The sequence below is a fragment of the Aquarana catesbeiana genome, linkage group LG02, assembly GCF_042186555.1.
Source record: "Aquarana catesbeiana isolate 2022-GZ linkage group LG02, ASM4218655v1, whole genome shotgun sequence".
NCBI classification, from domain to species: Eukaryota; Metazoa; Chordata; class Amphibia; order Anura; family Ranidae; genus Aquarana; species Aquarana catesbeiana.
Window position 1 is genome coordinate 594,713,751 of NC_133325.1, and position 14,251 is coordinate 594,728,001.

At 42.8% G+C, this 14,251-nt stretch overlaps 1 protein-coding gene across 1 annotated transcript in view; it reads right to left on the minus strand.

Moving 5' to 3' along the window:
• LOC141128789 (amine oxidase [flavin-containing] A-like) overlaps nt 1–14,251 on the minus strand; it is a 201,021-nt gene that overhangs the window by 118,476 nt on the left and 68,294 nt on the right. The window contains exon 3 of the mRNA XM_073616286.1: nt 4,627–4,764. Coding sequence (XP_073472387.1) covers nt 4,627–4,764 — 138 coding nt within the window. The remainder of the gene's footprint in view (nt 1–4,626; nt 4,765–14,251) is intronic.

Here is a 14,251-nt window from a genome sequence, read left to right on the forward strand (position 1 = left end):
TTCTCAACCTTTTTCCAGTCTTTGAAGAGTATTTTCAGTCTCAAGGCACCCCAGTCTAGTCAGTTTATGGGGGCTGCTGTGCTGCAGACGCCTTCTGTATCTGCACAATTATGTACAAGCCTATAGATCTCACTGTTGAGAAGGTCTGGACTTCTGCTCTCAACCCCTGTTTTTTCACTGTCTGAGTGAGTGTGTTCACAAGATGGTAACCCATACTGTATAATCCTACAAAGTCTTTTCACTATATGCCAAACTTTCACTGATATACTGATAACCAGTTGAGGATTTGGACTCTTGACCTTTATGTGAGACCTCAGCAGATGAGCTTTTGTGGCATGGGCTCCTTCCTGGTATTACGTAAATATAGTGGTGACACCAGTACTCCGCATGTTGGACTTTTTTATAACATATATTACATACATCTTTCATTTGTGTCAGTGCCCTTATAGTCCCACTCCCAAGATGGGTTTTCTTTCTTCACATATGTATTATAGGGATGATGGCACCTGGCAATATACAGCCAGTTTTCTACATAGTTTATAGGGGTTAAAGCAGGCTGTGAGGAGACAACATATCGCCTCTTTACCAGCTGCAGTGGCGGCCTGTCCATTAGGGGCACACGGGCACCGCCCCCCCATCCATGCGTCCACCCCTAATCTACATTTGGGGCACCGGATGCATGGACTCCAATGGGAAGGGGGGTGCTTTATTTTTAAGCACGTGATTAGAGCCAGAGGCTCTAATAGGCTTCAAATAGGGTGGGCTCGGGGCGCAGAGCACTGCGCTCTGAGACCATCCAGTTGTGTGATACTAGTGAATGAATATTTGCTACTGTCATACTAATTCTCCTCTCAGCCAATCAGGAAGCGGGTCTGAGACCCATTTCCCGATTGGCCGCAAGGAGAAGCTACACTGGCCGCTGGGAGGAAGAGGAAGGAGACGCAAGGAAAGGAGACGAGACTCAGGGAAAGCTAGCCTGGCAGTCCGTCCGTAGTCTGCGGTAAGTGTTGCGGCCAGGTGATCGACCAAATGGGGGGGGGGGGTGGAGATCCCAACCAGGGTGGGGTTTTTTGGCTGTGCACTGTTTGCCCCCCCCAAAAAAAACACAAAAACAATACCACCGGCTGCCACTGACCATCTGCAAAATGCCTCTAAAAAAGAGATCCAAGCATGGTTCACTTTGCAGAGTAGTGGTAGCCCTTTCTGCTATTATGAACAAGCCCTAAAAAGACATACATACACACACACATACATACATACATACACACATACAACCTATTTAAAAAGTGCAGTACTGTAGTACTGTACCTGCATTCGCACTGCACTGCAAGGTACTGCGCTGTAGGGGGAGGTGGAGAGGTTAGGACTCTGAGGGCTAGACATAATAAAACAGTGGACCAACACCAGCAGATGATATGGCTCCCCAAATCATCACTGACTGTGGAAATTTCACGCTGGACCTCATGCAATGTATTCTGTGCTTCTCCACTCTTCCTCCAGACTCTGGGAGGAAATGCAAAAAGTCTGTGATGATTTGCGGAGCCATGTCATCTGCTGGTGTTGGTCCACTGTGTTTTATCAAGTCCAAAGTCAGCGTAGCCCTCTACCAAATTCTAGAGCACTTCATGCTTCCCTCTGCTGACCAGCTTTATGGAGATGCTGATTTCATTTTCCAGCAGGACCTGGCACCTGCCCACACTGCCAAAAGTACTAATACCTGATTTAATGATCATGGTATCACTGTGCTTGATTGGCCAGCAAACTCATCTGACCTAAACCCCATAGAGAATCTGTGGGGTATTTCAAGAGGAAGAAGAGAGACACCAGACAAAACAATGCAGATGAGCTGAAGGCCGCTGTCAAGAAAAACCTGGTCTTCCATAACATCTCAGCAGAAGCCACGCCGCATTGATGCAGTAATTCATGCAAAAGAAGCCCCAACCAAGTATTGGTATAGTGCATACTATACTGTACACTGACTTACTTTTCAGTAAGCTAACATTTCTGTATTAAAAATCCTTTTTTTTTGGTCTTATGTAATATTCTAATTTTCTGAGATACTGAATTATGGGTTTTCACTAGCTGTAAGTCATAATCATCAAAATAAAAAAAAGAAATGCTTGAAATATATCACTTTGTGTGTAACACATCTATATAAAAATATATGAGTTTCACTTTTTGAATTTTATTACTGAGTTAAATTAAAGTGTTTGTTAACCCCCCCCCCCCCCCCAAAAAAAATCCTGTTCCCTTAAAGCACGTTATACAGCACAGTGCTTGTGCTAAGTCATTTGGACCCCTCTATCACCTGCAATAACTGGCTGATCCTGCCTGCCTATACCCTCCCCCTTGTAAACTGACCCCGGTGTATCATGGCTGCTGAGCCCTGACACTGTAGTCAGTTTATATGCATCCGTCATCCGCAGCTCTGCTCTTTCTCATCTGTGCTCTCCCCCCCTCCCTCCTTGCTTGTCAGCTCTGTGCTCATGTCGCTCTGCTCCCCACCCCCCTCCCCTCCTGCTGCTCAAATTATGGTTAAAATTACATAATCCTCTCTATGTATTAATGTAATGTGCCCTGTGTCTATGCCTTATAAAAATGATGCTGCTATATACCTGTTTCAGAACGCTGATTGGCAGTCACATGATTAGCCGAATCTTTCCTCTCTCACATTACAACTGCAGCGGGCGGGGGCCGCCTCTCTCCTCCTCTCCTTCTCCCCTCTTGGCCGATATCAGCAGGGGATCTCAACCCTGCCCACTGCAGCTGTCAGGCTGAGAGAGGAAAGAGACGGCAGATCATGTGACTGCCAATCAGAGCTCTAAAACAGGTATATTGCAGCATTATTTTTATAAGGCATAGACACAGGGCACATTACATTAATACATAGAGAGGATTATGTAATTTCAACCTAGTGGGTTAACAAACCCTTTAACTTTTTAATGATATTCAAATATTTTGAGATGCACCTGTATGAGCTGACACCATTGGAAATAAAGCATTTTGCCCTATCTATGTGTTGGGGTTATACTGGAAATAGCAGACAGCCTAGACCCTACACATCTAGTTTGAATGAGCCCCAAGCAGCAGAACATACATGCAAATCTCAATTTTTCAATCCACTATCTGAGCCTTCCATAATCAGTAAAGCCAGCCATCACATTAATCACGTCAAGAGCGAAATATGGAGCTGTCATTGCTGACCTCCATCTGAAAAAAACCTGCATGCTTAATTTTGGACACTTAATAAGGACTTTTACATTCAAGAAAATATTGAGTTTTTTTCTTATAGTTGGATTAATTGAATGATGAATAGGAATTATATGCATTTATTTGTTTATATCACAGTTTATTGATTTACTTCACACATGATCATTGTGTATAATTATTTCAGTCAGTGCCTATTTACCCTTATTTTTTAGGGACTGATTTATTTTCTTTTTAATCAATATATACATTGTTTAATAGCAATGTACTATATGAATATTTTTTTTTTTATAATTCATTGTTGTGAAGTATTTTGGAGGTATTTAAGAGCAGCTGTGCTTATTTATCCTCACTAATTTGGTTTGATCACGATCATGCGTGCATTGGATTGTAACTGGGATTATTTTAATTTTATTTCACAATATTACACTAGCGCAGGGCCGGATATAGCCTGTCTGATGTTGTGGTGTAAAAATGTTAGGGGGGCAGAGGATGCAAGGTCAGTAAGGCAGTGTATAGGAGTATGTATGGCAGTGTACTGGGGATCTGCAGGGCAGAGAACAGGGTCAGCAGTTTGTAGGGTAATGTACATAGGCCATTCATTTTCTAGGGCAGTGTACAGTGGCCATTGGTTTGTAGGAAGACATACAGTGAGTTAGCAGGGCAGTATACAGGGTCAGCAGGGCAGAGGACAAGGAGTCAGCAGGGCAGTGTCCAGAGGGTCAGCAGGGCAGAGAATGAGAGGTCAGAGGGGGAGTGTACAAGAGTCAGTAGGGCAGTGTACAAGGTGTAAGCAGGGCAGAGGTAGAGAGGACAGCAGGGGAGTGTACGAGAGTCAGTAGGGCAGTGTACAGGGGACAGCAGAGGAGAGGGGTCAGCTGAGCAAAGAGCAGGGGTTATCAGGGCAGAAGACGGGGGTCAATAGGGCAGTGTACAAGGGTCATCAAGGCAGTGTACAGTTTTCAGCATGGTGAAAGATAGGTGTCAGCACAGCAAAGGAGAATAGTTTGCAGGGCAGTGTACAGAAATCAGCAGGACAGAGAACAGGGGTCAACAGGATGAGAGCACAAGGGTCAGCAGGGCAGAGGACAGGTGTCAATATGGCAGAGAAGAGGGGTCAAAAGGGCAGAGGACAGGGGCCAGCAGGGCACAGTACAGGGATCAGCAGGAAGGAGGACAGGGTTGGCAGGCTGGAGGACAGGGGGTCAATAGGGCAGTGTACAGGGGTCAGAAGGATGAAGGACAGGGGGTCAGCAGGACAAAGGCCAGGGTTCGTGTTCCCCAGCAACCCCCTAGATCCAGCCATGCACTAGCATGGAGTGATTGTATTAATTGAAAATCCTAGTTGCCTGGCTGTCAGTCACTGATCTGGAAGAAATATGAAGTATGAAGATCGAGAAATATTTAGTCAGTACTCACCTTTGTGTGATGGATAAGCCTTTGCTGTACATTGACTTTGTATGTTTTTACACCCAATTCCTTTGCCACTCGTAAAATACGATTTTGAGTTGGTCCAACATATGCTCCACCTACATCAACATACTGGACTTCTTTGTTCTGTATGACAATAAAACATATATTCAATATAATCACACATATTTAAATAAGCATTTATGAAAAGTGGTTTTGTGGGATTCGTATATACTGTATGAGTACATGAGTGACAATATAATTTAGAATTTCTTAAATTCACATGGCACACTGAATGACAACAAGGAATATATCTGTGCCATTATACCTATTGAATGCTTGTATCAATGTAAAAGTTGGTTAATTTGGGTACAATAAAGATAGAATTGGAAAAAGTCAAGTTTCTGTAACTGTAGCAACAGAATAAGTCGTAGACTAGTTCCGTGGAAGAGTGCTTGGGACATCACCTTAACACAATGCACAATTTACAGAAACATTGGTAAATGTTATGATCACACACATAAAACGCACACCATGTAGTTGGTTATACTATGCTGATATACTGTAACCAAGCAGACTCCTACAGATTTGCCAACAATATTAGGCTTTTCAGTTGTGTTGGTACTCAGCAAAAACACAGAGGTCTTAAAGGGTTTATTGTCCTGCCGAACAGAGCTTGTGTTTAGCTTCATAGAGTCTTAAAAATGTGTGAAATATCCGCGCTACCTAAAACCTATACACTGTATTAAGAGCAGCCAGCACAATTTGTTGATTCACAAATAAAAAGCATAAAAAGTCCACAAGCAGTGCTGAAGTAAAAGTATGAACAGTCTATTAAGTGAAGGAAGAGATGAAGTCCCCGCACCAACTTCAGTGTGAAATAAGTAGCACACCACACCACAGTGACAAATTAATCTCCTTACCAGAAAGAGAATATGTAAGAGCATGTAACAATTCTGTCACCAACTCCAACATCAGGCTCATTGGATACAAATGTACTGTGGCAGTATCGCAGGGCAAACTGACATCCAACTCCTTTTCCAATACAAATCCAACCGGTAAATCCGATATCTGGTAATAATTAAGCACAACTGTACTGTGTGCAACGCGTCTACAAGACTTGTGTGTTGGTGTCCTTTGATGTCATTTTGGTGATCAATAAACAGCATTTGGATTTCTATCGATGTGCAGCCATTTCTTCTTAAATCCAATATCCAATTGGCTTATGACATTCCCCAATCATAAAACCGGTAATCCCTTTCTCTCCATTTCTCAGACATTACTACCATCCATACAGTGCTCTCCTCTGTGAGTTCAGGCTTTCACACATTCAGATCCCCTATCAGCCCCTCTCATCACTCAGCGGTCCAGGGTGGGTCTCAGGAACAGAAGGAGTTATACATAGGCTGGGAAAGCACAGTGCATGTGCAGATTTCATAGGCTCTTGGTTATAGTAGGGCATGCAAAATATCTAACAGCAAGGTGAATAATGTATTGCATGCCATACTGGATATCTAAAACATTTTCTGCTTGCAAAGTGATCCCTTTCTATCAAATGATTATTAGTTTTTCACACTGCACACTGCATTTCTCAATAAACATCTATGGTACACAGACCAGTGAGTTACTGTGGTGTACATTAAGATTTCCAGTAACAGATTAGAAAAATTCCCAACATGCTTGAAATGTTCTCAGTATTGACTATATAAATATTGCTTAACACATATAGCCATACTGTTCTGAAAATCATCACTTTGACATGATGAAGGGAATGTGCCTCTGTGAACTCAAAACTTGTTCTGTCTGAAGCCTTCACCCTCTACTAATGATACATTAACTATCCCCATAAAATGGCAGTGGAAGAAAGGCTAACCATCAGCATCACCTGTAGGCTCCTTACACTCTTATGCCCCGTACACACGGTCGGACTTTGTTCGGACATTCCGACAACAAAATCCTAGGATTTTTTCCGACGGATGTTGGCTCAAACTTGTCTTGCATACACACAGTCACACAAAGTTGTCGGAAAATCCGATCGTTCTAAACGCGGTGACGTAAAACACGTACGTCGGGACTATAAACGGGGCAGTGGCCAATAGCTTTCATCTCTTTATTTATTCTGAGCTTGCGTGGCACTTTGTCAGTCGGATTTGTGTACACAGGATTTTGTTGTCGGAAAATTTTATATCCTGCTCTCAAACTTTGTGTGTCGGAAAATCCGATGGAAAATGTGTGATGGAGCCCACACACGGTCGGAATTTCCGACAACAAGGTTCTATCACACATTTTCCGTCGGAAAATCCGACCGTGTGTACGGGGCATTATTCTCATTACTGACTTACTGTACTTTACTCCATACTGTGTCTCTGTGTGTGAGTAACCATCTTGGCAGAGACAGGGCTTTGCTTCCTCATGTCAGAGATGCCCCCTGATGAATAATGAAGGAATAAAGTAGCAGAGGCAAAGGAAGCACACACTCACAAGTCTTCGGGTACAGATTCCTCTCCAGTAAGGAGAACAGCAAGCAACACAGTAGTGACATCGTCAAATTTTGTAAGACTAGCAATCAGATGCACAATGCTCTAGATCCTGGGTCTCCAAACTTTCTAAACAGAGGGCCAGTTTACTGTGGCCAGTGGTAGTAGAAAATTCCCCAGAGACAGTTGGAGGAGGAATAATGCCCCATCAGTGGTATAAGTTGGAGGAATAGTGCCCCATCATTGCTGTCAGTGGAAGAAATTGTGCACCATTGTTGGTGTTAGTGGAAGGAATAGAGCCCCATCATTGGTGTCAGTGGTAGGAACAGTGCCCATTGTTGGTCTTTGTGGGTGGAATAGTTCCCCTTCATTGATGTCACTGAGAGGAATAGTGCCCCATCATCGGTGTCAGTGGGAGGAATAGTGTTCTATCATTTATATCAGTAGGAGGAATTATGTCCCTGTCTTGATGTCAGTGAAAGAAGTGGTGCCTTTCTGTTCTTGTCAACAGAGCCTCAAGGGCCAGAAAAAAGTAAGCAAAGGGCCACATTTGGCTCTCAGATCACAGTTTGGCAAACATAGCTCTAGATAAGGGGTCTCAAACTGGTGGCCCCTCCAGCTGTCGCAAAACTACAAGTCTCATGAGGCCTTGCAAGGCTGACAGTTACAAGCATGATGGGACTTGTAGTTTTGCAACAGCTGGAGGGTCGCCAGTTTAAAACCCCTGCTCTAGATAATTGCACAGTGCAAGTATAGCTATGAGGTTCAAAGTACAGGAGTGCCTAGTAGCAAAAAGTGAACCACTGTTTTTCAGGGGGCTAAACATAGATTTTCAGGGTGTTACTTTGGTGCAATTATAATTTCTCGTCAAATTTGTTTATTATTTTTTAAATATAACAAAGATTGACAAATTGAGTACATATAAGAATGGTGGTACAATATTCAAATAGCAACAGAGCTAAACATGTCGATTTATGAACAGGACGAGTATATAACAATGTAAAAATGTAACGAGTAGAGCAACAAATAAATCAATAAAGTATTACATCAAAAGCATTATACAATTCTATTCTATTTGATTGGTTCATTTTGCAAGAGCAGTAATAAGGAGATCAATCTGATAGGTATATATTAAAAACAGAAGAGATAATCTGTTTATAAGTACCACACAATATGAAAAGAAAGGTAGAAAACAAAAAATAGGAGTAGATAGAAAGAGGGTAGAAAAAAGGGGGGAAGGAAATGAGGGGGGGGTTTACAAGTGGTGATGTGATCCCAAATGAATAGAAAGTATAGTCAAGGCAAATAGAGTAAAATTACCAAGGCAATAATAGTGTGTCATCAAAGTCTGGAGGTAAACAATGCTTAATCCAAGGAAGCCAGAGTTTCTCAAATCGACCGATTCGATCTCTTTCAACTGCTTCCATTTTAGCATGAATAAGAGCTTTATTAGTTTTGTGTATGGTTTCAGCTAGAATTAAATATTTTGTTTTCCATGCCTTAGCAATGGTTTGTTTTGCGGCTGTTAGGAGCTGTATAAGAAGGCAAAAGTGATTCTGTGTGATCCCATCAGGTTTAATAGGGCTGTAGCAGGATTGGGCTGTATAGGTGTATCAAAGATTTTGGAGGCTAAGTCAAGAGCTGCCTTCCAGAATTTTGGGGCAATTGGGCAATCCCACCAAATATGAAGTTGAGTGCCAGATTCTGAACAGCCACGAAAACAAGTACCCGGGTAATCAGAAGCATATTTCGATATTCTAGCGGGGACCAAATATCAAGGAGTTAGCACCTTAAAGTTAGTTTCCACAGCAACAACATTAGAAGAAGCAGACTTATTGGCGGACCATATGCTGGACAATTCAGTAGCATTAAATGAGCGATTAAGGTCTAGTTCCCATTTGGAGACATATGAGGGGGGACCAGTTTTAGTACTAGCTAAAATTGCCTTATAGAGAAACAAAATAAGTCCTCTAGCATGAGGGTCAGAAATACATATGCGTTCAAAACACGACATCTGGGATAGTTGGGAGTTGGAATTGATATAAGGTTTGAACATTTTTTTGATTTGCAAATATCGGAATAGTTCCCACTGAGGAAGTCCAAATGTATGACACAAAGTACGAAAAGAATGTATGGAGGAAGCAGATACCAAATTATATAAAAGGGATAAATTAGCTGTATTCCATGCTTTGAAAGAATTAGGAGCGACCCAGGCAGTGGTGGCTGGTGCTCAAAATTTTTAGGGGGGCGCAAACAAACTGAAAAAAAAAAAAAAACATCAATTGCAGCCTCACTGTGCCCATCAAACGCAGCTACTGTGCCCATCAATTGCCGCCACTGTGCCCATCAAACGCAGCCACTGTGCCATCAAACAAAGCCACTGTATCCATAAATTGCCACCACTGTGCCTATTAAACGCTGCCACTGTGCAATCAAGCGCAGCCACTGTGCCCATCAAGCGCAGACACTGTGCCATCAAACGCAGACACTGTGCCATCAAACGCAGACACTGTGCCCATCAAGCACAGACACTGTTCCATCAAACGCAGCCACTGCACCCATAAATTGCTGCTACTATGCCATCAAACGCAGCTACTGTAACCATCAATTGCTACCAGTGTGCCCCATCAATTGCCGCCAGTTGCCCCATCAATTTCCGCCAGTTGCCCCATCAATTGCCGCCAGTTTGCCCCATCAATTGCTGCCAGTTTGCCCCCCGCCCGGCACTTACCTGTCTCGGGTCACGGCGCTGTCCTCCACGCTCCACGCTCCCTTTGAGTCCTCGATGTCTTCTCTTCTGCTATGACTGGACGCCTGGCGTCCAATCACAGTGCCTGTCGCTTCAGCCAATCAGGTGACAGGTAACCAGACCTGGTGCACCTGATTGGCTGAGAGGCGGGTCAGTGTTAGGGAAGTAATTTATTTGATTCCCTAACACAGCACTTCATAAGCAGCAAACGCACAGCAGTGCGCCCGCTGTTCACCAATTTGGAAGCCAATTAGAGCCCACGGCTCTAATCAGGACGCCTGTTAGAGCCAACGGCTCTAATCAGGCACTTCCAAAACATCCCCGCCACTGTAATGCAGATGCCCGGCTCCCGACAAGGGGCCAGACACCTGAATAGGGGGCGGCAGCGGCGACAATAGATAGATTCATGCAATGCATGCAATGCATGAATCTATCTATTGGAGATCGACAGGTGCAGGAGATAGGGGGCATCACTGCACCCTCTATGGACGCACCGCCACTGGACCCAGGCAGGGTCAAAAGCGAGATTTTTAATAAAAGAAAGGAGCAGTAAATGAGATTGAAGGCCAAGAGAAGTTTTGAATCTGTCCCAGATGGATAAAGAGTGTTTTGTGATAGGATTGCTAATAAAAGTACGATCAGTTGGTCTTAACCATAACATGTTAGATACTGAAATAGCACAGTCAATAGACTTATGTTGCCCATAAAGGAATTTCTTTGCATGGTATTTTGGTAAATGTGCAAGGTGTGCAGCATGATAGTAAGCAGAAATATTTGGGAAACCTAAACCTTTGCAGCATTATGGGAGACAGAGGGTCGATTTAGAGGTTTGAGGTTTTGCTTTATCCCAGATAAAGGAGATAATTTTGCGCTGTATAAGCCGTAAAAAAATTTGATGGAACTGGGATGGGCAAGACTCTAAAAAGATATAAAAACTTCGACAATATACCCATCCTAATTACATAAATTTTGCCTAACCAGGATAGAGGGATAGAGGACCATTGTGATAATAATTCAGTAACCTGTTTTAGTAATGAAGGGAAGTTAGCTGAGTGCAAGTCAGTTATCTTAGGAGTGAGGTGTATTCCTAGGTATGGAAGTCTATGAGGTGTCCAAGAGAAGGGAAGTGAATTTTTAGCAAGCTGAAGGTCTGAAGGAGGCAAGGAAATGTTAAGTGCAGTCGATTTTTGATGGTTAACTGTTAAGCCCGAAATGTGTGCAAAACAGTTTAGGACAGAGAGGAGATTAGGCGCTGTGATATGGAGAGATGACACGAAGAGTAAGATGTCATCTGCAAAAAGACATACTTTATGATGACATCCAGCCAATTCAATACCTTTTATGTTTGGATCAGATCTAATTAAATGGGCCAAGGGTTCAATGAGGAGTGCAAATAGGAGGGGGGAGAGATGACATCCTTGACGGGTGCCACTTCCAATAGGGAAAGGGTCTGATTTAAAACCAGCATTTTTAAAAAATGCATTCGGCTTGTCGAATAAGGAAGAAGTCCACTTTAAAAAATGCGGTCCAAACCCCCCATTTTTGAAGAATATCTTGTAAGTATGGCCATGTGACAGTATCGAATGCTTTTCTTATATTGAGCGATAAAAAACATGCAGGTCTGGATTTAGCGACATGAGCGAGTAAATAAGCTCTACAAATATTATCACTTGCTTGGCACGAGGGGATAAACCCAACTTGATCTTGATGAACAAGTTTGCCTATTACTTGATTCAAGCAGGTCGCAAGTATATTAGCTAGAAGTTTAATGTCAAAATTAATGCCGCGTACACACGAGCGGAATTTCCGTCAGAAAGAGTCCGATGGGAGCTTTTCATCGTATATTCCGACCGTGTGTATGCCCCATCATACTATTTCTGTTGAAAATTCCGACGGATTTAGATAGAGAACATGTTCTATATTTTTCCGACGGAACAAATTACTATCGGAAAAAACGCTCGTCTGCATGCTCTGAAGCAAGTACGAAACGGAAGCTATTGGCTACTTGCTATTCGAACTTCTGTTTTTTAGTCCCGTCGTACGTGTCGTACGTGTTGTACGTGACCGCGTTCTGGACGGATGGAATTTGGTGTGACTGTGTGTATGCAAGACAGCTTGAGCGGAATTCCGTCGGAAAAACCTTCAGAGTTTATTCAGACAGCAAAACCAGCCGCGTGTACAGGGCATAAGAAGCATCAGTTTTAGATTTGGGAAGCATGGAAATTATGGCCATTAAGGATTCTGAATGAAAAGAGTGTCCCCTCAACAACATATTGAAGGCCTTAGTTAGGATAGAAGATAATATATCAGAAAATATCTAATAAAGTAGGAAGCACAAAATCCATCTGGGCTGGGATGTTTAAGTTTTAAAGCCTTAAAGGGAATGTAAAGTAAGTGTTTCTTCACCTTAATGCATTTTTAATATCTAGACCAGTAGTTCTCAACTCCAGTCCTCAGGACCCACCAACAGGCCAGATTTTAAGTATTACCTTGGGGAGATGCAGACTAGAATACTGCAATCACTGAGCAGCAAATGATATCACCTGTGATGTATTTCAATTATCTTGTAAACCTGGCCTGTTAGTGGGTCCTGGGGACAGGAGTTGAGAACCACTGATCTAGACAATGGGATGGGTGAGTTAGAATGGAATCATTAATGCACCAAGATGAATCCTGGAATCTCGGGATAGGGGAGTAGATGGTAGTACAAACTGCACTATGATCGGACCAAGTAAAGGGCGTAATAACTGATGATAGGATCTCTGGGGCCATACCAACACTTAGGAAGATATGATCAATCCTAGAAAACTATTTGTGTGGATGGGAGTAATATGTAAAGCATTTACGAGCTGGATTGAGCTCACGCCAAGAGTCTAACATGTTATGTTGAGAGATAAGTTGCTGAAATGCAAGCTTAGGGGAACAGGAGAAGGGAGAACGGGGAGATTTATCCAAGAAGGGAAAGTCTTGGATATACTCCATATACTATCACTGTACCTAACTTGTGTGAATTAATTACATGAAAAAGATGGGAAAGAAATGATAATGGATGTTTATTAGGAGCATAATATAATACAATGGTTACAGCAACATGAGAAATGTGCCCAATAAGAATGAGGTAGCAGTCTTCAGGATCTTTAATTTCAGAACAAATGGGGTTGTACAGTGAATAGCTATAAGAACACCTCATTGTTTAGTAGCTGCCGAGGCTGTAAATACCTGTGGATAAGAGGAGCTGAAAAACTTAGGAGTAGATTGTTCAGTAAAATGGTCTCCTGTAGGCAAAGAATGTGGATTTTAGCTGCAGCAAATGAACGGAATGCTTTAGTGCGTTTTTGTGGTATATTAAGACCTTTGACATTTAATTAGGGATGTCCCGATACCGATACTAGTATCGGTATCGGCACCGATACCGAGCATTTGCCCAAGTACTTGTACTCGGGCAAATGCTCCCGATGCTTCCACCGATACCTGGAAGTCAGCTGTGATCGGCGCGTGGGGGAGTTACAAGATTCTCCCCCAGCAGCTTTCAGCTGCTTTAGTGACATACAGCGGTGATCGGTCACCGCTGACTGTCACTGCATCCTCCTCCGTGCCCCCTCCGTTCCTCTGTGCCTCTCCGCTGTCCCCTGCATTCCTCTCTCCTTATCTGTCCCTCTCAGCTGTCCCCTCCGTAGTGCTCTTCTTATCTGTCCCCTCCGTAGTGCTCTTCTTATCTGTCCCCTCCGTTCTCCCCCTCCGTTCCTCCGTCCCCCTCCTCCTTCCTTTGTGTATGGAGAGAGTCAGCTGACTCTGTCTATTCACATAACTGAAACATTGTAATCTCCTGTGATTACGATGTGTCAGTTTATGAATGGAGAGAAGCCGCTGTCTTCTCTCCATTCATTCTCAGTGCAGCTGACGCTGCAGAGAAAGGGACTGGGGAATCTCTATCCTCTGTCTCTTTCTCTGTCTCAAGGGGGAGATATCAGAGGTCTGTTAAGACCCCTGATATCTCACCAAAGCCCCCCAAAAGGGCTGATTAAAAAAAAAAAACAATAAAGAATAAAAAAAAATATTATTGTAAAAAAAAAAAATTGTAAAAAAAAAAAAATAACACACACATACAACGTTCACCCCCTCCCCCCCCCCCCCCCCCCAAAAAAAAAAGCAAGCACTGTTAATAAAAAAAAAAAAAAAAAAAAAACTGTCACGTGACATTAAAAAAAAAGTATCGGTAATCGGTATCGGCGAGTACTTGAAAAAAAGTATCGGTACTTGTACTCGGTCCTAAAAAAGTGGTATCGGGACAACCCTACATTTAATGTCAAAATGTTTAAGGGGGCCATATTAGTAATATCAGGAGTTGCATGATAAAAACTTTAAAGCGGAGTTCCCCTTAAAAAAAAAATTAAAAGTCAGCAGCTAC